The following is a 23,167-nucleotide window of genomic DNA, read 5'->3' as shown; positions in this document are numbered from 1 at the left end:
TTTCCGTTCAACAAACTGCATCTATCAAGTAGCAATCACCTTGCACAGCATTCACTAATAAAAATTTGTTAAAAAAAATTGAAGCACCTGATTTATTGAGTTTTTAAGTAAAAAACACCCTGTAAATTCTAAAATTGTTTCTATTGCTCATCCTTTTCATTTATCCTATGCGTAAATATTAAAACACATTCCACAAGAAAAAAGTTTTACAAGATTAAAGAAACCTATGAAAAACATTACGAAAGCCCTAGATTTTAGTTACAAAAATATTATTTAGAGTAACAATAACTAAAATAATGACACCAAAAATATTCAAATTACATTTTGAAAATCTATAAATATTTCAGCAAATAGTAATAGTATCAGTAATAATTATAGCAACAATAGTAAAGGTAAAACAAACATCAAATTCATAAATATTTAAAAAAAAAGGTGTAATAATGAAACAAAAAAACACCACCACGAAAAAGACATCCGAAATTTAAAAAATAACGTTAAACTAACACTTTATTTGGAAATTAGAAGTTTTCTATTTAATGTCTTTTTCAGGCCATTAATATTAATGATTGTTTGAAAACTTTATATTGAAATTAATTTGTACACAATAGCATTTTAAAAAAAAAATGTGCAGTGAAAATTGCGAAAAAAAAACTTTTTAAAGTAATTATTAACAATACTTTGTTCAAAAATAAGATGCATTAAGCACATTCACACTATGTTGAAAAATGTAATTTTCCGCAGATAAAAATATTTTTATTTATTTAAAAAAATATATCGTAACCAATTTTATAACTTGTATTTCAGAGAATTACAAAATATTACAAAAAAAAAAAAAAAAAAAACAAAAAAAAAAAAAAAAAGTAATAAATAAATATGAAAGGTAACTTAATAATTTTAAAATCAAAGAAAAATAAAAAATAAATTCTCTTTTATACGAACCTTTTTCTCTAGGAGAAAAAAGGAATACGAAAATATGATTGGCTAAAACAGAGTGGCAATTACTTCTGGTTTTGCTTAATATGAAAAGCAGGATTTATGAAAGAAAACCCCTTAAATTGAACTTGATCGATTGACTCCATTAATTTTGTATCCATAGGTGTCAACTTGGCTTCCTCCATTGTAAAGTCAGGATCGAAATTATTTACAGCATTGTTGCTCTTCTAAAATGATTTAAATATTTTGTTTAGCAGGACAGAAATAGCCAATCTTGATATTTTATAAAAGTCAACCAAAACTCATTAATATGAAACTAGATGAATGAAAAATAGTTATAAAACATAGTTATAAAACTAGATGAATGAAAAATAGTTATAAAACAGATAAATAAAAGATTTGAAGATTATCTGTCAGCATATTGACAAATTGTCATCACTGAAGCTTTTTTTTTGCAATTTTTTTCTAAAAGAGAATTTTGGATGTCTTTGATGATTTTTTTTAACTGTTGTGAATCGAAGTTAAACCCATGAAAATACATCGAAATATTGAAATATCGAAACATTTAGGTTGCAAAACTTTATTAACTAAAAAAATATGCTACTTTAATAGAACTATGGTACTTCCGTGTAAGCTGAATATACAACTCATATGAACAATCTTACTTTAAAAAAAAAAGCGGACCCTAAAACTGTCAAAGATCATCAAGGGATAGCTAACCTCAAAAATGTTAAATGATAATAAATTAAAAATTTTTTTATTGTTGTTATTGTTAAAGTCACTTCAAAAAACTTACCACATCTGGTGTAAACGGTGGTTTGATTTCTCTTTTTTCAAGCTTGTTCCAGTCTATTGGACTGAAGAATGGGTGCTTGCGAATGTGAGGTTTAGTTCCACCAGTGTAACCCAGTCGCAAAGAAATGTTTCTCTCCATTAACTGAAAATAAAAGACACTCAATGAAAATTTAAGAAACTATTTACCACTTCTTACTAAATAACGTACCCAACTTACTATATTATTCCATTTTGCGTCTATGGTAAAAAAAAATAGAATGACTATTTCAGTGTTTATTCCCCGTAAAAAAAAAAAAAAAAAAAGACTGTTTAAGAACTTACTTGATTCAGGACAGATGATGAAGGTTCAGAGATCCATTTTGGATAGAATACTTTATCTCGACAAATGCTTGCAAAAAGAGCATCTTCATCTTCCCCTGCAAAAGGTGACTGACCTATCAACATTTCGTACAAAAGGACACCAAAACTCCACCAGTCAGCTGAAGAATCATATCGCTGACCTTTAAGTATCTAACAAAAAAACTGATTTCTCTGGAACACAATATTTTCTCGTTTACTAAAACTTATAAAAAATTTAAAGCCATAGTTTAGATGGTTTGATTGGTTGATTATTACTCTTGGTTGCTTCTTACTTTTTATTGTTGATAGCATTCTTATTAGTGAAGCAACTTTCATTTACATACCTAGATCCTGATTGATTTATGCTGGTAATTTACTATTTTCACTGAGATTTTACAGTGAGACCCGAAATAAATCAGCCTGTAATAAACTTATTTTCTGTGTAAAAAAAAAATGTTATTTTGAAATATGAGATTAAAAAAAATTATATGTATTAATTTTAAACTTAATGTCAAAATTTAAATTAAATGGCTACATATTATTATAAAAACTAAATGGCATAATTGATTTATTTTAATTGATTTTTGATTTTAGTAATGGCAACTAGACAAATTCATATAATATTTCATAATAATGGTAATCTATATAGGGAGAACAAAGTAAAAGCTACCTCAGGAGCAATATAGTCAGGAGTACCGCAAAATGTAGATGTTTTGACTCCATCACTCATGTCTTCCTTACACATACCAAAATCTGCTATTTTGACATGCCCTTCTTTATCAAGAAGCACGTTGTCCAATTTTAAATCCCTTAAAATTATAAGCAAAAATCTTAAAATCATGAAGATACTAGTTTTGAATTTTTGTTGGAACATTAGTCTTGAACTTAAGCCTTAAAACAAACTTTTAAACTTAGAAAGTGTGAATTTTCCTATTCACACTTTCTAAGTTTTCAGATGTTTACTTTTAAATCTTCAAAACCTTAAATTTGTTTTAACAATGAGATATTTTTAAAACAATGTAAATATAAAACAGTAATAAAAAGAGCTGAAAAAACTTAAAAAGTTCAGGAAATTTTTTTTTACCTATAAACAATTAAGTTTCTATGAAGAAATTGGAGACCACAAATAATTTCTGCACCATAAAAACGAGCCCTGTTCTCATCAAACTTGCCAAATGACTGTATATGGAACATTAAATCCCCACCATTCAAATATTCCATTACAAAAAACAGATGACTCTAAAATTTATAAACTTATACTGGTAAAAGATGCTTGATATGTTAATAACATTTTAAAGAATATACATAAAATAACATTTGTTAGCAGAGGTGGACAATACAGCTTGTATTAATGCTATTCAGAGAGGTTTTTCTACAAAGTCAAAATCTTTAACTTTTGTTAAGGTTGAGGAGATAATGGTAACAGGTAATGAAATATGTCTTAGAATGATGAAATTAACCTCATGGGCTCAGATGTCGTTTAAACATTTGTGCTTGCTGGGAACAAGGAAAATAATATTAAAATAATATGAGATAATCTCAAAGTATAGTATAAGTGAGTCAACTTTTTAAACCATTTAAAAAAATGATTGCCTTGATTGTCATATTGTTTGTTTTTTTTCTTTTACAAATTATAGTTCCTTTTTTAATGCAACAGTTTTTTCCTTTAAAACAAAAAGGTGTTAAAATTGAGAAAACCCTTGAGCTTTGCTACTTTTAGTTAAATTTTGCATTTATACAAAAATACCTTAAATGTTTAAATGCTGGTTGTATCATACAAATGTTAGAACAGGAAATGCATTTGTAATGCATAAAATATTCTTGCTTTAATTTTTTTAAATCAAAAAACCAAGTATTTGTTTTCTCTTTTTCCACAAGAAAAACCATAAAACTATGCAAAACTCATCATCAGAAAATTTTAATTACAAATTAATGGAAACATTTAAAATATGCATTTATTATTATCTAAATGCAATTAAATTTACTTACTTCATTTTGAAAAGTAGCCATAAGATGAGTGAGATAGGGGTGTCTGGTTGACAAAGCCAATACTCTACGTTCAACTAGAGTACATTCAACATCATCATCCTCAAGAACAACATCTTTTTTCAAAGCTTTGATAGCATACACAGCATTATTTTCAGCAGGTACCTCTGCAAGTAGTACCTTTAAAAAAAAAAGCCTTATGCAATCTATTTCAACAATGTTAATGATGAAGTTATAAAAAAAGAAAATTGATGAAATCTTTGAAAGGAGCAATCCAATAACTGGTTTCTATAAACAGCTTAAATTTTAAAAAGACTGAAACTTACTTTTCCAAAACTTCCTTTTCCGAGTATTTTCAAGAACTTAAAATCACTTATATCATAACGCTTTTTTTTGCTTTCAGGGCGAATGCTAGCAGTTCTTTTTGGAGGGGTAGGTTGAACAGTTGCACACTCCCACACTGATTCATACAAAGCTGTCTCATCTTCCATTGTTGTTAAGTCGTTTTCTTCAATTGTACTATCACGCTTCTTCTTTTCCATCTAAATTCAATTGTGAATATAGAAAAAAAATACTAATTACTGTAAAATGTTTTTTAATACCAGATTTGAAATGACAATAAATTCACTTTTTTTAAGTTTTACTTTAATTAAGGGATAACATTAAGATTTTTAACCAATTCAAAACAGACTCACTTCAACATGCTTAATGGCTTCAGCAAACAGAACTTGGTTGATTCCACACATATTGGGAACCTTTGGTTTACATTTATAGTGGACATTAGTATTACAGGCTGAAAAATTGAGTGTAAACTTTAAATACATTTGAAGTTTTATGTATAGTCTTAATATTAAAAACCTAAAAAGATAACAAAAAAAAAAAAAAAAAAAGAGGGAACAATCACTCTATTTAAAAAACCAATACTCATCAATAATATAGCATTCTTGTATTAAAAAAAAAGAAAAAAAAGTGAATAGACTTTAATAGAGTTTAAAAAAAAGAAATAATAACAGAGTTTAAAAATTTAGTAAAGTTTAAAAAAACCGAACAATTTAATTGTTAAAATATTAAAACTCACCTTCACACTTTAAGCCTTGTCGAAATAATCCATAGAGTAGAGACCCACAGTGGTCACAAAAAGCTGGTCCAAGATAATTCTTGGGCATAAAACGATGAGGCATATTAATATTGAAACGCTCTTTCATTTTCTAAAGGTAAAAAAAAAATCTCAATTTCCTAAAAAAAAAAAGTATAAACAAAGAGAATGTATTGCAGCTAAAAAAATTTGTTTTTGTTTTAGAGATTTGGTTTATTTTACAAATAATTTGTAATGCTGACAACTAATAATTTTCTGAACTACAAAAGTAGAGAACTAAGTGGAAGTCGATCAAACCCTCAGACAAAAAAAAGACAAAACTGCATTTTATTGATAGAATTTATGAAGATTCAATACCATTGTATCTTGAGATGCAGTAGCAGAATCAGGACAATGATAAAGAATTAAATCATGACACTTCTTATGTGCAGAACAAGAGCAAGCTAAAAAATATTTCAAAAATACTTACACATATAATAAAATAGTTAGACAAACCAAAAAAAAGTTAAAATACTTATAGTTTGCGGATTGTTTTCACAATGTTCAGTTTGTATTTTTTTTAATTAAATAAATTTAAATTTCATAAAAATATCAAAAGTTCAATCCATAAGACTAAAAAAATATCCCTTAAAAAAATGCATCAAAATTTGTTTTGAAAAGCAATGTAACTTACATATGCATTGATAACCTTGCTTCCCAAAACCCCTAAAATGAAATCATACCTCAACATTTTACCAGCTCAAATTTTTCAAAATAAAAAAAAAACTACCTCAAACCTAACAAAAATTCTAATAAAAACAACAACAGCAACAACAAAAAGTAGTGTTGCACTCAAACTACAAAAAGTAAGGCATACCTCAGCATAATCATACCACAGTATAATCAGACCTCAGTATAATCAGACCTCAGTATAATCAGACCTCAGTATAATCAGACCAAATTTAATCACAGATTTAGAGCTCAATTTCTGAAATAATTTTTTTATAGCACAAAAAACATTTGAAAAAATCTGAAATCTGTTTTCAAATTCAATTTAGTTACCAACAACCTTTGAAATATTAAAAATTAAAACTATGCTTTATATAGACTATTTAAAATAATTGAATTATGTTCACATAAATATTGTATAATATATACACAGAGTTCTTTAGGGTGTTTTTTTTTCTAAGTCTAATTACTTAATAGGGCATCTGGTTCTTATGGTTAAAAATAAATCTAAGAATAAATATCACTTAAATCTAAAGACATTTTAAGGCTTTTAAAAAACTTGACAGTTAATTACAGTATATTGTGTTACAACTTAATGTACGTTAACATTTTCAAATGATAAAAACATAAATATTTTATCATTATTTTTATTATAAATATTATTGGGATAGTGATTTGAGGGAATGCAACTGGGACTCAGCTTTTATGAGTTATGTACATAATATTATTAAAACCTGCATAATGAAGTGCTTACATTGTTGATATATGACTTACTTGTTGTCAGGTTACCCATAATGCATCTTGTGGAATATGGTACTCAAAGCCGATTCAAAGGCCTGTGAAAAACTAACAAAATACAGTATTTTTAAAAACATTTTTGAATGTTGTTTTTAAAATCAATATGCAATTGCATGAGAACTTGAGCCTTAAACCAAAATCCATGCTAGCCAATCAATCAAATGGTAGACTGGTAATTGGCAGATGTTATTTTTATTGACGCCTACTAGATGTCAAATGTCAATAACTAATAAATGATATAAACAATAATAAAGTCAGTAACATGGTTTAATAGTAACAACTTTCTTTTCAGGAGATGACTAGTGTTAAGACATCAAAACCAACCACAAGAAGAGAAACCAAGTTGTGGCTGATAGGTGAAATGTCATACACTCTCATCTCAACCTAACTACCATCAAGAAGGAAGTTATTTCCCTTTTTTTCTATTACAAAGAGGCCAAAAAGCAAGCAACTTATGATGCATCACATTCATCAGCGAATGATGTCAGGCAGATGACAAAGGATATCTGGATGTTTAGATCTCAATTCAAATTGACTATAGTAGGGCATAGCAGACATCTATCACTTCACAATTACTTTGTATACCATGGATGGTTTAGAGTATCATCAGCATCATTGGCTCCCCATATTTATCTTGAGCAGAATCAAGCAGTCTCTAAAAATGCAATGAAAAAGATTCTTGGATGTTTATGGTAATTGTCAGAGGAGCTTATTGCATTAGATTTTTTTGATGATAGTGTCACAGATTACACAAAAAGTCTGATGGTTAGTGACATGCAAACATCAGGTAAAAAACAACTATTAAAGAATATCATTTTTGGCCTTGCACTAGTGAGCTCCAGGAAATTGCAAAACTTTGTCACCAAAAGCAGCCACAGATTCTTCAGCATCACAAGAATAACCATCAACTTTTCTAGACAAAAATGTGGAGCTCTGGCTAGCAGATGAAGAATATCAATTTATCAAGTCACAGTCAGCAGCATGAGTGGTGAATGAAAGTCGAATAATAACATTCAATTTTAACTTAATAATTTAACAATTAGGGACCCTTAAAATGTACTTAATTCTGATCATTTTTTTGATACATGTATTTCTTCATTGAAGCCAGCAAGAGTATCCCACTGAATAGCAATCAATTTTTTTTTTCTCTTACTGTAAAGGACCACCCTAGGGTTCCTACAACCTTAAAATGGAAAATCCACCAAACATTCTGACAATTTTTTAGGTATCTTATTCAGAAAATTTTTAATACAATTTTCTTTATGAAGATAACTATACTACAAAAAACATTTACAAAAATGCTGTTTACATATACATTAGCATAATTTAAGTGCAGTATTAGGAATTAAAAAAACTTAAAAGCAAAACATAATTATATGAAATTGTATTTTTAATGCACTTTTCACCTAACATTCTTGTATAAACCCAAATATCTTATTTTTCCAGGCTTTACATGATATGTATGAACCTTTTAAAAAACTTATTTAAAAAAGTTAGAAATATATTTAAAAAAATAACTCACCACAAAAACTGATTGCATACAGAACAGAATGCTGGCTGGCGAAAAAATTTTGCTATAAACTGGTGTGACTTGACTAAGTGAATTTTAGCTTTACGCACAGCACCACGACGCATCTGCAAACCACTCATGTTTTGGTGTTGCTTTGCATCAAGAGCACCCCCATTAGGATCATCTAACATATAAAATCTTTTACATACAGATGTGTATCACACCAGAGTTACTTGAAAATTGGTATTTTTACAGACTTTAAGTATAAAAATACATGCTTAAATTTAAAAATGAAAAGTTTAAATTGCTGTTTAAAAAAAACTAAATTAAATTCTTTTTGTTCCAAAATCCACAATTGCTGATAGTAGATTGGGTCAGTGATTTGGATGCTCCTTGTATCTCTTCAGCCTCATATATGTTTAAATTTTGCATGAATGCTTACTTCAGTAAAGATGCCCATGTATTTTACAAATGGCTGAACATGACAAAGTAAAATATGGATTTTCCAAGTAGTGTTATTATCTATCTTTAAAGCAACCATTTAGTGAAAGAAAAAATTTTTTTCAGATTATTTATTGCGTCCATACACAAGTCAAATTAAAAGTTTTATTCACCAGGCTGTAAATCAAAAACCTTTTTATGTCATAAAAATCATGCACTCACTGAACAACCGGAACCAGAATACCACATCTAAATTCTAACCAATGGATCAGGGAATTTTACACTTTTTGGAAAATTTACTAAAAACCTTTGGCATTTCAAAGACTGGTCATAGCTTTTGATAAAGAAAGAGATCTTTCATTTTTTCAATTAAAACAGAATGAAAATGCTTGATCTTGTATGGCAAACAGTAAAAATCAACACCATCGTTAACTGTTTTGTAAAAACAGGAACTTTCAAAACCTGCCTAGTTGGTTAAAGACAACAACCACTTTAAAGTTCTTCAAAATCAGATCAAAAAACTTGATGATTTACTCTCCAGTTGCAACAGCTGATTAGGTCAGAAAAAGGTATAGAAGTAAAGAATGCAGCGAATAAAAATGGATGACAAGGAGGATAGTGATAATATTATGATAGAACCATATAGATATTTATTAGAGGGAGTAATTTTAAGGAAATTTTAAGAACTACAGCAGAAAACAAAACAAAATATTATCTATAATATAAGTACATAATACAGTGGTTTTCAAAAATTTAGACGCACTCATATTTGAGAATAGAAATTTTTAGTTTTTTAACGATAAAGCAATAACGAAAAAAGATTTCAGCTTAGTTTTTTTTCTATTTATTAGATAAATACATACAGAATACAAAATTTTAAAAAACTTTACAAAAAAAATACAAATACTAAGTAATAATTAGGTACAACTGCATGGTATTAAAAAAATAAGACAAAAAAAGTTATTCATAAATTTAGACGCACGATACATTAGGAGGCGTAATTTATGAACCAATCAATATTTTATGTATCCGCCTTTTGCTTTAATGCAACTAAGAACTCTTCTAGGCATAGACTCAAAAAGATTTTTGCACATCGCTTCTGGGACCCTATACCAGGTCTCCTTAAGGACGTCCTTCAGCTGGCCAAGTGTGGAAATTTGAACCTTTGCCAATTCACGGTCAATCCAAGCCCAAATGTTTTCAATCGGGTTCAAATTAGGTGAGTATGGAGGCCACGGTTTGTCTTGATATTATTATCGTTGAACCATCCTTTGTATAGTATGCAGTATGTGCAGTAGCGCCATCTTGTTGAAGTTTCCATGGTTTATCATTGAGCATAAGCAGGTCAATTGATGGAGTTAGGTTGTTTTCCAGTACTTCTACGTATATTCTGGAGTTGATTCTTCCGGTGTATGTTTGGCACATACCAACACCTTTGTAATTGAAGCATGACCAGATTCCTTTTGAGCCTCATCCACTTTGTACAGTTGGTTTAAAGTACCTGGCGTAATACTATTTGTGAGTCATTCTTTTGACTGTTATGTTAGATTTGCGATTGATAAGCTCAAATTTACTCTCATCGCTCCACATAATGTTTTTCCATTGTTCTACTGTCCAATACCTTCTTTCACAACACCATTTTAGTCTCCTTTGTTAATCATATGGACGCAGGAGCGGTTTCTTCAAAGCAGAGTAGACTTCAATCTTGTATTTGATAAGTATTCGGCGGACTGTGCTTTGAGAAATAGATTTATTTCGCGTTGTATTGAATTCTGCGGTCAATTATTTGTAACTAATTCTTGGATTAGCTCTGACAGCTCTAAAAAGGGCATTATCGTCCTTTCTGGTGGTTGACAAGGGTCTACCTGGCCTCGTTTTTTCGCTGGCACCACCAGTGTGAAGAAAGTTTTGCTTTGTTGTCCAAACGCATTTCTCAGAAACTCCAATTAACCTGGCGACTTCTCTATTACTTCTTTGGTGTGAGCAATAATTTGCCATCTTTCACCTTGAGTGATACGTCTTTTGCCCATTTTTCACATCTTTTGCCCATTTTTCACGTCTTTTTAGTACAAAACTAACTTAACATTTATTTATTTATTAAATAATGATTAACTAATTCCAGGTAAGTCATATTTATGTAAGGTTTTTTGACAAAATCAATTAATTTAGGCCTATAAATGAGAAATATGGGAGAAAAAAACTACTAATTAACTATCAATTAACAAGATATAAGACTTTTTTGATTTTGCGTCTAAATTTATGAATAAACTAAAATCAAGCTTATCAATTAACTTTTTTGTATTAATTGGTATAGAATGAGTAATAAACATCCTGTAAAAAAAAATTAAGGTACTCTATAATAGAGTTTCACTTCCTCTATTAAATTATATATCAAACATAGCCGTAGCACTTTTATTTTATTTTTATTTTAAGCATTTTCTTACATATATGTAAAAAAAAATGAGCGCGTCTAAATTTATGAAAACCACTGTATTATGACATTTTAAAAGAGTTTTTGATCATATTTGATTAATTTACTTAATGACTTGCATAACAGAAATTGTTCTCTTTTTCCTCTCATAAATATTGTTTTATCCAAAAAATAAGCAAAAAATCTGAGGACATACCCTTTTAAAATAAAAGTATAGATAAGAAATGACCAATAAAAAAAATTTTTTTTAATATTTCTGTTTCAATCACCCTCAAACACCCTGAATTCAACCTATTTTTCCTATTTTGAAGGACAAATTTTTTTAACAACTTTGAGGGGGACATAAAAGTCGTTATAAAATAATTTTTTTGTGCTTTTTGAAAAATGTTTTCAAAAATTAGAAAAATGTTTTCCTGAGTATTTCTAAGGCTGGTCCCAGGAGCACAAGGTCACATAAATATTTTAAAAATACCACAAGAGTTCTTTTTTATATATACACTACCAATCCATAACACTGTACAATAAAGCTTCTTGAACACTGTTAGGTGTTTCTTATAGATTTTTGGGAACCATGAATGTTACATCAAAATTTATGCATCATGTACCATTTAAAAGAAATTTTTAGTTTTGACATTTTTTGCTTAAATTTAAGTTAATTCCAGGACAGAAAAATTTTCCACACAAACCGCTTGTTTAGCTGGTGAAGATATTTTTGCCTCCTCTACACATAAAACTTGGTCTCATGAAGAATTTTGTGGAAGCATTGAACAAGGAAGGCAAAAGTTTTTGCTATTTAAATCATATGTTTGCAATAAGTGATTCGAAGGTCAAAAAGGGATTTTTGTTGGTCCCCAGATCAGATATGCTATGAGTGACAAGTGGTTTGAAGAACTGTTAGTTGGCCAGGAAATTATTGCCTGGAAAGCCTTCAAAGACATTGTTGACAATTTTCTGGGCAATTACAGAGCGTCAAACTATGTAGAAGTTTTAGACAAACTTCTCTACACATACCAGAAAATAAAGTGCAACATGTCACTTATGATTCATTTCCTTTACTCACACTTGGATTTCTTCCCCATGAATCTCAGTGCTATCAGCAACAAACACAGTGAGCGGTTTTATTAGGACATTGGAGAAACAATGGAGAAACGACTCCAGCGTAACTGGAATCTGTCAATGCTTGCTAACTACTGTTGGACACTACAGTGTGATGCACCAGAAGTTGAATACAAAAGAAAATCAGGAACAAAGTATTTTTAATTCTGTTGAACTTAATGGCTCATGCAGAACATAAACGCAATTAAATAGGTAAACACGTAAATGTCTACTTCGTAGAGTTCCTATGTGATGCCGTAAAACAAAAACTATATTTGTGCAGACCCTATAGGTACCTGTCATTTCAGGAAGTAGAGTTTATAAAACAAATTTGTTAAGTAGTGTAATTATTGAAATAACAAAGATTTTTTTAAAAAATGCTTAAACTTTTTATTTCTTTTATTTAATTTTTGTAATAGTGATAAATCATGGTGATGTAAACATGGATAGATGATTTAAACTTTAAAAAAATGCTTAAAAAAATCATAAATTTAACAATACATGCATTCATATTATCTCAAGTAGGTGTTTACAGCTCCTCTTTCTAAATACACTCTTTAAATAAACTCTGATAACTTCCACAGTTTTCAAGACCAATTTTCATGCAACATAATTTGCATTTAAATATTCCTTTGTATTAAATTTAAAAGGTTAAGTTATGGTGTAGTTTTGCAAGAGTGAGATTTATTAAAAATTGAAAATTTGTTATTTTTATTAAAATTGAAAATATTCGATAGAACAAATTGCAAAAAATTTTAAAACTTCAACTTCAATCATGTGGTCCTTCGGAAATGATCAGGACGTCAGTAAACTAACTCTGCTGCTGAAGACAGAAGAATTGCTATCACTAGTAAAAGGAATAGACTATTAACTGTCCCAGAAATTACAAATAGTATGAATAGTTCTCAAGAAGATCCAATATCTATGACAACAGTGAAGAGGCAATTGAAAGAAGCAGGGCTTGGTGGTAGAATAGCTGCAAGGAATCTACTTTTTTGTTCTCAAAATAAGAAAAGAAGACTAGTGTGGGCAAATCAACATGAACAATTTGTGATGCCATAAAAGTAACGCTAGTTGGACTAAGGGGGCTATGTGAATACTTGTAGTGTTTTTTTTTATATATATAAAAAAGGCTGATGTTAACTTGGAGAATATTTTTTATATTAGAGAATCTGAGTATTTGCTTAACAATACAAAACAATTAACTGTTGATGACTAGAAACGTATTCTTTGGACTGGAGAGTCAAAGTTGTAAATTTTTGATTTAAAGAGAAGAGTATTTGTTTGAAGAAAAGTTAGTGAATGGATGATGAAACAGTGTGCATTGCTAACTGTAAAATATGCTGGAAATATTGTCATGATGTGGAGTTATTTTGGTGGTATTAATACTGGTGATATTGTTAAAATAAACAGAATACATTATTAATTACAAATACAAGTTATCATTTAAATAAGAAAAACTATATTACCATCAGCCTCTGAAAAATGCCTCACTTGAACAAGTAATCTTCCATTAGGTTTTAAATCAAGCTACAAATTGAAATAGAGAAATTTAAACTGTCAATTTAAAGTTAATTAGTCACAGGGGAATCATTTTTTAAATAAAATACACTTCTTTCCATACTTTGCTACTAATTTCATTTCATATTTATTTTTACAAAAGAAGAAAGATTTATGGAATACATAGAGTTGCAAAAAGAAAAGTGCTTTTCTTTTTTAAAAAAAAAAAAAAAAATAGCATCTTTTATTTTTTGTAAAGATTTTAAAGAATGTTTATTTTTAATGATTATTTTAAGAAAAAAAAAAAGAAAAGCAATAACTATGTCTATTGAGCAGCATAAAATCTTGATTAGTTGCCATTGAAAAAAGTAAAAAACAGCTTACATAAATGTTTTTTGTACATGCTTTATTGAGTTTTAAGACTATATTACAACTATTTCAAGTTACAAGTAGAGTTTATTACATTCTAATCAATCTTTAGATAAAGTATCCATTAAAAGTCCTGTTTAAGATTACTTGACAACTTTTTTTTGTAGTGTGTCAGCATAAGTATTGCTTAGATAAAAATCTTGGTTTTTATTGCCAGCTTTTTTTTTGGGTTGCAAGTCTAAAATTGCCTTGAAAGCATCACAAAAACTAAATACAATATTAGTAGTGTTGTTAAAACTTTGAAATTATTCAACTGTTGACTAAATCAATTTATGTATTTTTCAAAGTTGACCAAAATCAACTAATACATTTTTAAAATCAACTTGAAGTCGACTAAAAGTCAATTTAGTCGAAATATTACAGCAAAAATTTTATTATAACCATATACTTTAATAATGCTTGACAATTTTTTCTTTAGATGCTATGAAACAAATAGAACTTTAAGTGAGTAAACAAAAAAAAACTAGCTAGCATATAATAATGTTATAATAATACATTGTGTTATAACAAGAGTATTTTTTTGTTCAATTTTTAATTCATCTAATCTACTAAATGAATTAAAATTAAGTAAACAAACAAAATAAAACGGAAATTACAATCACAAAGTAAAGAAGAAAAAAAACAAAGATTGGCATTTCACATGTTTTGGCTTAACAAGATATTTTTGAGCTAAATCTGGTTTAACTCTATTTTACCATACTGTAATGATTTTTGCAGCACTTTAAAGTAACTCTTTCGAAGGCGTTGATGAAGCAGTTATGCAAAAAAGCATCTTCACTACCTTTGACAAAACGGGAAATGCAAGCGGACATGATTTTTGTGATACTTTTATACTCATATTTAAGTAATTAATGATTTCATTGTTCACTGATAACAAATCTTTTGACGACACTGTTTCGCATAACAGTATTTTTCTTTTTTTTTTGGTGGAAATCCTTGACTAGATGATGACTCTTGGCTAGACAACTGAAGACTTGTTGGTGTGAGCTGCAATTCATGGCATAAAAATTGAACAACTAAAGAATGAGCTTTTTTAATACAAGCAACTTTTGCTGTTTTGTTTGATATAAATTTAAAAGTACGAAATCAAGGATCTAAATATGTAGCTGCGTACAACTTTTCGATTTTGAGAAAATCTTCACATCTTCCTTTGAGTCTAATGGCAAGATTCATAAATGTACACTTATTTGATTCACTTTTAAAGTTAGCAAAATAATCAGTTAATTTATAAATGTCTGGTAATATAATTGAACTAGTGGTATATTGTGATCTGCTCAAAGCGTTTTAAAAATGTTAATTTTTAAAATTCTTTCTGTTTAAATTCAAATGAAATTACATAAGCAGTATTCTTACACTATTCTATCTTATATATTATGTTATATAAAAATGATACAGAGAGAATTTAAGAAATGTTAATTTTATAAACTCTCTGTATCATTTTTCACAGCAATTAAAAAAAATTAATAAACAGTTTAATTTAAACAAAAACAGTGGCGTAGTGAGGTGGAGACAGATGGGGCCAGCTAAATCTTTTTTGGGTGACAGATTTATAAAACTTCAACCTGAAAATAGTTTAGCTGTCCCCATCTGTCTCCTTATCTTTTTTGCATCCCTAACTGAGTACCATAACACATTACTTAACATTTGGTTTTAAATAGCATCAACTGGTTACTATAATGAGAAAAAGCACACATTAATGAAGTAGTGCTACATTTAGTAAGCTAAGAAATAAGTTTATGTGATACAGCAAATTAGGTTCAATGTTCAGATATTTTGGTTGAATTAAAAAAACCACTATGAATAATATTCTTACGTATGGCTCAATCTTTTTAAATATCTTTTTTTTTTTTTAAGATAAACTACTTATAAAGATATCTCTTTACTTATTGGTCAGCATCTTTACAAAATTAAAGGTTGATAAAATTAAATTAAGTGAAAAAATAGAAATAAAGACGTTCAGATGATTACCCGATTAAATCAACTGTTAGTAGATTTAATCGAATTTGGGTTTTCTTTTAGTAGAAAACCCAAATTGGATTAAATCGATTTTTCAAAGTTGACTAATTTCGACTTTCGATTTTTAGTTGATTTAGTCAAAGTTGATAACAATACTAAGTATTAACAAATTGATACAAGTACTAACTATATAGGATATTTTATGAATAATTGCATAAAATTTTTAAATTAATCAAAATAATTAAAATAATTAATAATTCCATAAAATTGATTTTAAAACAAGGTATTATATTTCCCTAACTTTGAGGAAAAAATAATAATAAAGCAACAAAAAATACCCATTAATAAAAGAAAGATGCATAGAGTTTAGAAGAAGGTATAATGCAGTGGTCTAATCTTAGATATTTCCCGAGTTACCATTTGGCAACTTGACAGCATTTAAGTTACCCAAGAATAGTCTGAGCCTTTAAACAATTGATCACCTTGACAAAAATTGATTTTAGAGACTAACTTTTATTAGGAAAATATGATTTTTTTAAAACTAACTTGCTATATTATGACACATAGAAGAAGTTTGCATTACATGCTACTCCTAATGAGAAATCACAAAGTTCTATACAAATAAAAAGTTTTCATAACAATTTAATTTTCCTTCAACAGTTTCTTAGCCAATGATTTAAACAGCCTTGTACCACCTAGGACTAGAAGAATACACCACTGTAATATAGATCAGTTTAAAAGCCTAATATTGATTTAAAAAGATATGGTACACTAAATAAATTTTAAAATAAAATCTATTATTTAAAGAAATATTTTCTGACCCAAACACTTGAGACATTACTGGAACATTTTGTGCATTGATCAGCAAGATACTGCACACCAACTGTAACATCACCTGCAACTTTTGCATCAACTTTGTTCATTAAAACTAAGGTGATCATTCTACCTGTTAAAAGAACAATTTCATTTGCATCCACAACTAAGTTTTCTATACTGGAGGACAGGTAGAGAAACTATACTGGAGGACAGGTAGAGAAGCTAGAAAATTACTGCCTTAGAAAAATTAAGAAATCACATCTATAAATGAATGGTTCTGTGAAGTAAAAAATAAGAAACCTCACCTGGATTTAAATGGGTATCAAAGCATCTGTTCCAGTCTGGATATATTGTCTTTTTCTTTTGTACTAACTGCAAACCTTGACCAGGGATTTCCACTGCTTCTTTAATATGAATTCCTGTGAAAGGGTCCCATGCTTTACCTTCTGCTTCAAGCTCTTTCCAAACATTTGAACCAGCAGTAGCTTCTATTAATTTAATACGTATAAAGCCCATTTTTCTTGAAACTTTTAAACATATGGCATATTATTGGTGAAATACTGTGTATACCAAGAAAAGCTGTATACTGTGTATATCAAGAAAAGGTATACACATACAAATATATGTATTTTTTATGTGTGTTGAAACTGTTGATTACATATATATTCTCTAAAATTACATAGAACCTTTATCATTACATAATCATTATCAAGAATATATAAAGCATTTAGTCTTAAAACGTAAAAAAAGATTAGAAACATAAGCTGATGTCCTTATTTTAAAGAAAAACCATAACTATTAATAAACAGAGAATAACAAATCACAGTTCTCATGACAAAAAAATTGAATTCATAACTGAAGTGCTAAAATCAAAAAACTAGTAAAACTGTAAGAAAAATGTGATCAATTTATCAGCAATTTGATTGTAACAAAGGTTACTGGGGTAAAAAACAATACTTTTATAAGACTGTAACAACATTTTAGAGAACTATGATTTGAAGAGTCAGGTTATATTGAAAGAACTAATACATGGTTTATTAATACATTCTCTTGCTTTGAATAACACAACAATTTCTGAAACCAGAGTTTCAAAGACTCAGTCAAGAGCTATTCTTGTGGTGACTTTTAATGTTAATACCAGAAAAAGGCAAAATTGCAATCAACTTGTAAATTTATTTCAGGGGCATACAGTGAGTATAGCTTTTTAGTCATGAGAACAATAAAAATGATTTACAAAAATCGCTGAAAGCAGAATCAAATTTCAGAATCACAAAACTCAAAATGAAAAAATATTAAGTTATAAGTAACAAGTATTTATGATAGTTGTTCAAAGTATAGCAATATTTGCTAAAAACGTTAGTTTTTTAGATTGGTGGGGTAATTTTTTTGAATTTTTTAGAAAAATAATATGAATGTTTAATGAATACGTAATTAGAGGTAATAAAGAAAAAAAATACTAATTACAGTATTAGTATTAATTGTAGTAATAGTAACCAAAACGTTATCTTAAATAATAAACCATCGTCGTTGGGTCATTTTTATATACAAACGATGAAAATGTTTCACCACCATTGCAAAACGCAGTTTTTAGTTTAAGAAATGTAACTGTAACAGAATGCAGCTACTTTAATTGATAAGTATCATATCAGTATTAAACATAAATAAAATTATATTTATATACAAAACTAGACATATAGTAGATAATGATATATGTGATAATGACGTACAATAGTCTGACTAATATTATTCTTAAAAAAAAAACCGTCTATTTAAATCCCACAAATCGTTTAGAAACCATACCTTGTGTGTACGTAATATTTTTTTTCTTTTTGTTGATTTTTTTTTTTTTTTTTTTTACATCGTTTCACACCAAATATGGTGCTGCAAAGGATGTAATAAGGCAAGCACAGTGATTAATTGCGAAAATAAGATATGCAAATTTAACAATCAATATATATTATTTCCAGCGATCTACAAAAACTTTGAAAATTGACTTGAACAATAAACCTTTTGATTTTCCTTTAGACTAGTTCTCGGAAGTTAAAACAGACTCACGGTAAGTAAAAGAAAGCGTTCGGTCAACATTCACCAAAGCTCAACGCGGTCAGAATGATATAGATGTATTCTTAACTTTTTAGTTAAGTTTTTTTTTTTTTTCGTTTCGTTTGTTCGTTTCGTTTGTAAGCTAAAACCATTTCATTTGAATAAAAAGATCTTTTTATAAGAGTGGGTGTGCAAATTTAGTTTTTACATCACGTTGGCGTAGCGAGCATGACTGATCCCGGGGAAGTTCAAATTATATAACATATAGTAATAATAGTATAAGTTCATATTATATTACAAGTTCATATTATATTACAAGTTCATATTTAATATGAAAAAATAATCAATAAATTTTCTTGTTGTTTAAAAGCTCTTGTTTTGATTACACCACGAAGCTTATTGACCTTTAAGGCAGCAACGTCACACAATATTTTGAAGCTCTTTCAATTTAAAGCGATTTCAATTTAAGCGATTATGGAGGATAATCCAACTAGCGAAATATAAAAACTAGAAAAATACAGTTATATTTAGAAACTAGAAGGTAAATATAGTTATATAAAGAAACTATAAAAATATAGCTAAATATTATTTAAATCAATTCAATCGCAAGGAAAAGTTAAAATTTAATTGTTACATTTAAAGAACGTCATCGGGTCCCATCCGGGAACCGAACGGATAATTTCAAAAATTGTTTCGGGTCCCGAACCCGTTCGTGTCCTGAACCCGTAACCAGGGAAAGAAGTAAATATTGTAAAATTATATCTTAGAAGTAACCAGGGAAAAATGTAAATATTGTAAAATTATATCTTAGAAGTAACCAGGGAAAAAAGTAAATATTGTAAAATTATATCTTAGAAGTAACCAGGGAAAAAAGTAAATATTTTAAAATTATGTCTTAAAAAAGAGGAGAAAAATAATCTTTGGATGCAAGGATTTATCACTTATTATTTGTGAATGTCTTGCCTAAAAAAAAACAGCATAAAAAGCATTAACAAAATTAAAAATATTATAAATAAACTCTCCATTTAACTTGAAACCATTGATTAACTGGGATGAATAAGAAAATACTTTCACCCACATCATTAACCAACCCGGAGACAAATTATAAGAAAGAGCTTTGTATGATTTTAGTCGTTTTTTCGATAGAAGACTCGAAGCGAATTAAGAAGAATTCACTATACCGAGGTCGGTCATATTTTGGTAATACTCAACATCATCGGAAAAGTCATTTTTAAGAAGATATGGGTCAATGTTGTTTATGAAACTAATTTTGTTAAAGAACCTTGAGGGAAATGGGCATCAAGCTTTAACAAATACTTTCTTTAGATGCTGTATACCTACTTGTTTGTACTAAGAAAAGCTGGCCCCCAGATCTCCTAAACAAAATCCTGATTTTGTTTACGTGGTAGATATAATAATTCCATGATTGTTTTAATAATTTATCACCTGCTTCCTTATTCACGGTTTGATAAATTTAGTTGTTGAATTAGCGGATACCGAGGCATTTAATGTAATGGATTCACAAAGTAAACACTTTGCATGATAAAAACTTCAATTTATAAATATGTTCCATGAATTAAAGTGGAACTTAATTGGTTTGCAGTTTTTGTTAAACTTAACTATCCCTGAAGTAAACTCTTTTATGTAAATAGTTGCAGTAGTAGCAGACACAAGAAACAAACACGAGAAAACCAGCAATTTTAAAGTTCCTAGTCAAAATAAAAACAAACTGTTCTCAAATTTGAATAAGTAGGTATTGCAAGAGATAGAGTTTTATCTGCAGATTCTAAACAGCAAACCCAGAAGAACATTGTTTCTATATGTGAAAGACACCAGTCGTCTGGCATGCACACCTGTAAGTATGTTTATAGAGTTTGGATAATTTATTTGATTTACATTTTCAATTAAAATTTCATAAACTCTTTACAAAAAATTTTTTAAAAACCTCATTTTTTAGATTAGAAAAATAAAGAGTTAAAAGAACGTGTACTTTCTTCACAGAATACAACTCTAAAAGCGCTGTTGAAAGGTAATAGTGCAGCGTAGCAGTACAGCAATTGAGAAATGCGCTGTAGCTATTGCAGTATAAGGACAGATAAAAAGCAGAAATGATTTTGAAAATATTTCGAGCTTTGGTTTAAAACAATGCTCTTTACATTTTGCAGGTTGCACTTTGCAGGCTTATTGAAATTTTTGAAAACTATGTGGTATTCAAAGCAAATGGTGAAATTGCTTACGATCTTTAAGATACATCACAATAGGTCATTTGTACTTTTACTTTTCATCTGTGTTAAATTGATGACCTGAAGGAAAAAGTGATGATGATTTTAGTTTTAAGAAGTAGTTTACAAAATGAAACAAAGTGAATTTTTTAAAGATAAATATTCAATACCTCAACTTCTTAGAATTTTAGACAATTATAATGGTAATAAATGTAATAAATATGAACGTAAAGAAACGAGGCTACAGTGAGAGTCAGTAAGCTTTAAAACTTTCCTTTATTTATTACCTCCAAATTTTTAAAATTTAGAGATAATTAACAAAGGAAAGTCTACAAACTTTTCACCTTCAATTCATACTTGCTCATAATCCATAAATACCCATCAAAGCCTTTATAAAAAAATCTCTCAAAATATATTAACAAAGATTTTAGGTTGAAAGCCATTAAAATAAAGAAACTACGCAACGTCAATTTTTTCTACGTTTTAACACGATTGCTTCCGTGCAATCCAATTACACATTTGAATATAAAGTTCTAATTAATCTGCCATTACTTCTCCTTATAATGAGAACGTAGACAAACTTTTTTCAACTTGTGATTTTGAAAGGGTCATTCAACAGTTAACCGAATAAAATTGCTCAATAGAGACACTATTAAGCTTAAAGCCAGTTAAACCTGTTAAACCTGTTATGGTTTGATTCAATAATGAAAACATCTTTTGAGCACAATTCATCGGTATGCATTAATAGTCAATTTTACATCACACCCATTAGAGAAGCAATTTTTAAAAGTAACCATATATCTTATAAAGTTGCTTTTAAAATGAAAGAAATAGGAAGTGTTAAACGAACTTGGTTCACATCACTCTTACCCAAAATGTAGCTTTTTACTAATTGAAGACACTTGTAATATTATTGATAATTTAACTGCTCTGGAAGAATCATTTGCTGTTAACATGAAAACATCATTAGTTTATATTTTTGGATTACATTTGTTATAAAGATAAAAAGAAAGAAAGAGGTGATCCCCTTCATCCTCGGTATGCAACTGTAGCTTACTTTGATGGAATTTCTATTAAATGTTTTGTGGAGGTTGTGGTTTAACAGAAAATGATTATCGACTAGGTGTAAAAACCGCCTTCCTATATTGGTGCTAACATTTTTGCTGAGCGGAGGATTGAACCAGATGGTTTTGCGCGAACGACTTTTGTTGCAAATGAGCTGTAAGTTAGGAATGTGTTTATCAAAGGTATTTTTATTAAACCGCTATTTAAAGCAATATGTCCAGTGCTAGCACAACCCATTATGAAAATCAATTTATTATCGGATGTTCCGACAATCATGAAATATCGCCCAAATTTAATTTAACACTGCCGAAATTTAGCACATGGATAGCTTCTTCAATTTCTGGATCCCCGAAGGAGATTAATTACACGAAAAAGAAATTACCCGAAAGCGCTTGGGAAAACAAAAAAAGGAAGTAATTTATGCATTTATAACTATATATAACTGTGTAATATTCTGGACCTAGAGCTTTAATTTTATAGGGAATGTTTCATTTCTCCCAACTACCCCTACTAATTATTACGAAAATATACTAATATGTAACAATAATTAATGTTTGAGTTTCAAGACATTTAAATTTAAAGTATTATAACTATATTTAAACTCTGAATGCACTAAGTTTGAAATAAATAAAATATTGAAATAAATTAAATTCAATACCAATTTAGTAAATTCGCTTACAACTTATTTAAATGTTTTTAAAGCCAGATTTTATGACACGATACTACGAATATTTGTGCTGTAATTTGAAAAACATGTTTTTCATATTGCATTCCTGAAAAAACAGACATCAGCAGAATAGAGCATATTTATTTTCATAGAGTTTTTTTGATAGTTTGGTTTTTTTAAATTTCATATATTTATAAGAAATCCTGCCTGGATACGATATTCATATATTTTTGTATGTTGAATCGTTCATTTAAATATGATAAATTGTAGAATAAGCTACCAAACAACTAATATTATATAATTTATGAAATACAAACTGCAGTTATTTAAAACAACT

The 23,167-nt window shown here is 28.7% G+C and overlaps 1 protein-coding gene and 1 long non-coding RNA gene across 3 annotated transcripts; both read right to left on the bottom strand.

Annotated features, from left to right (window-relative positions):
• Positions 1-867: 867 nt before the first annotated feature.
• On the bottom strand, positions 868-18,943 carry LOC145195307 (protein kinase C delta type-like). Its single transcript, XM_090070408.1, has 15 exons — positions 17,139-18,943; positions 16,839-16,963; positions 13,602-13,662; positions 8,178-8,349; positions 5,823-5,854; positions 5,507-5,592; positions 5,132-5,261; positions 4,749-4,846; positions 4,380-4,595; positions 4,057-4,233; positions 3,152-3,306; positions 2,738-2,876; positions 2,050-2,238; positions 1,730-1,870; positions 868-1,160 (listed from the first exon to the last, which is right to left on the bottom strand). The coding sequence occupies exons 1-15, from the start codon at positions 17,347-17,349 to the stop codon at positions 999-1,001; spliced, it is 2,094 nt and encodes a 697-aa protein (XP_089926534.1). The 5' UTR covers positions 17,350-18,943; the 3' UTR covers positions 868-998.
• A 203-nt stretch (positions 18,944-19,146) lies between these two features.
• Positions 19,147-22,980, bottom strand: LOC149880204 (uncharacterized). Of its 2 annotated transcripts, XR_016446255.1 has the most exons (3): positions 22,822-22,971; positions 21,114-21,179; positions 19,147-19,383 (listed from the first exon to the last, which is right to left on the bottom strand). It is a non-coding gene; the product is annotated as an uncharacterized LOC149880204 (long non-coding RNA). The 2 variants fall into 2 exon arrangements; XR_016446254.1 differs by having other exon boundaries at positions 19,147-21,179; positions 22,822-22,980.
• Between the last annotated feature and the right edge of the window lie 187 nt (positions 22,981-23,167).

Source organism: Hydra viridissima, unplaced genomic scaffold (genome assembly GCF_058129835.1).
Source record: "Hydra viridissima isolate aposymbiotic clone 2 unplaced genomic scaffold, HvirCarnegie_v1 scaffold_13, whole genome shotgun sequence".
NCBI classification, from domain to species: domain Eukaryota; kingdom Metazoa; phylum Cnidaria; class Hydrozoa; order Anthoathecata; family Hydridae; genus Hydra; species Hydra viridissima.
Note: the sequence above shows the minus strand (reverse complement) of the source record. Positions and strands in the feature narration are given on the sequence as shown.

Excerpts from the sequence above, each read along its gene's own strand:
- LOC145195307 (XM_090070408.1), bottom strand. The coding sequence starts at position 17,349 with ATGGGCTTTATACGTATTAAATTAATAGAAGCTACTGCTGGTTCAAAT. Across the intron at positions 5,262-5,506 it reads CTGCATCTCAAGATACAATG|AAAATGAAAGAGCGTTTCAA; the intron begins GTATTGAATCTT and ends TTTTACCTTTAG. Across the intron at positions 2,239-2,737 it reads CTGACTATATTGCTCCTGAG|ATACTTAAAGGTCAGCGATA; the intron begins GTAGCTTTTACT and ends TTTTTTTGTTAG.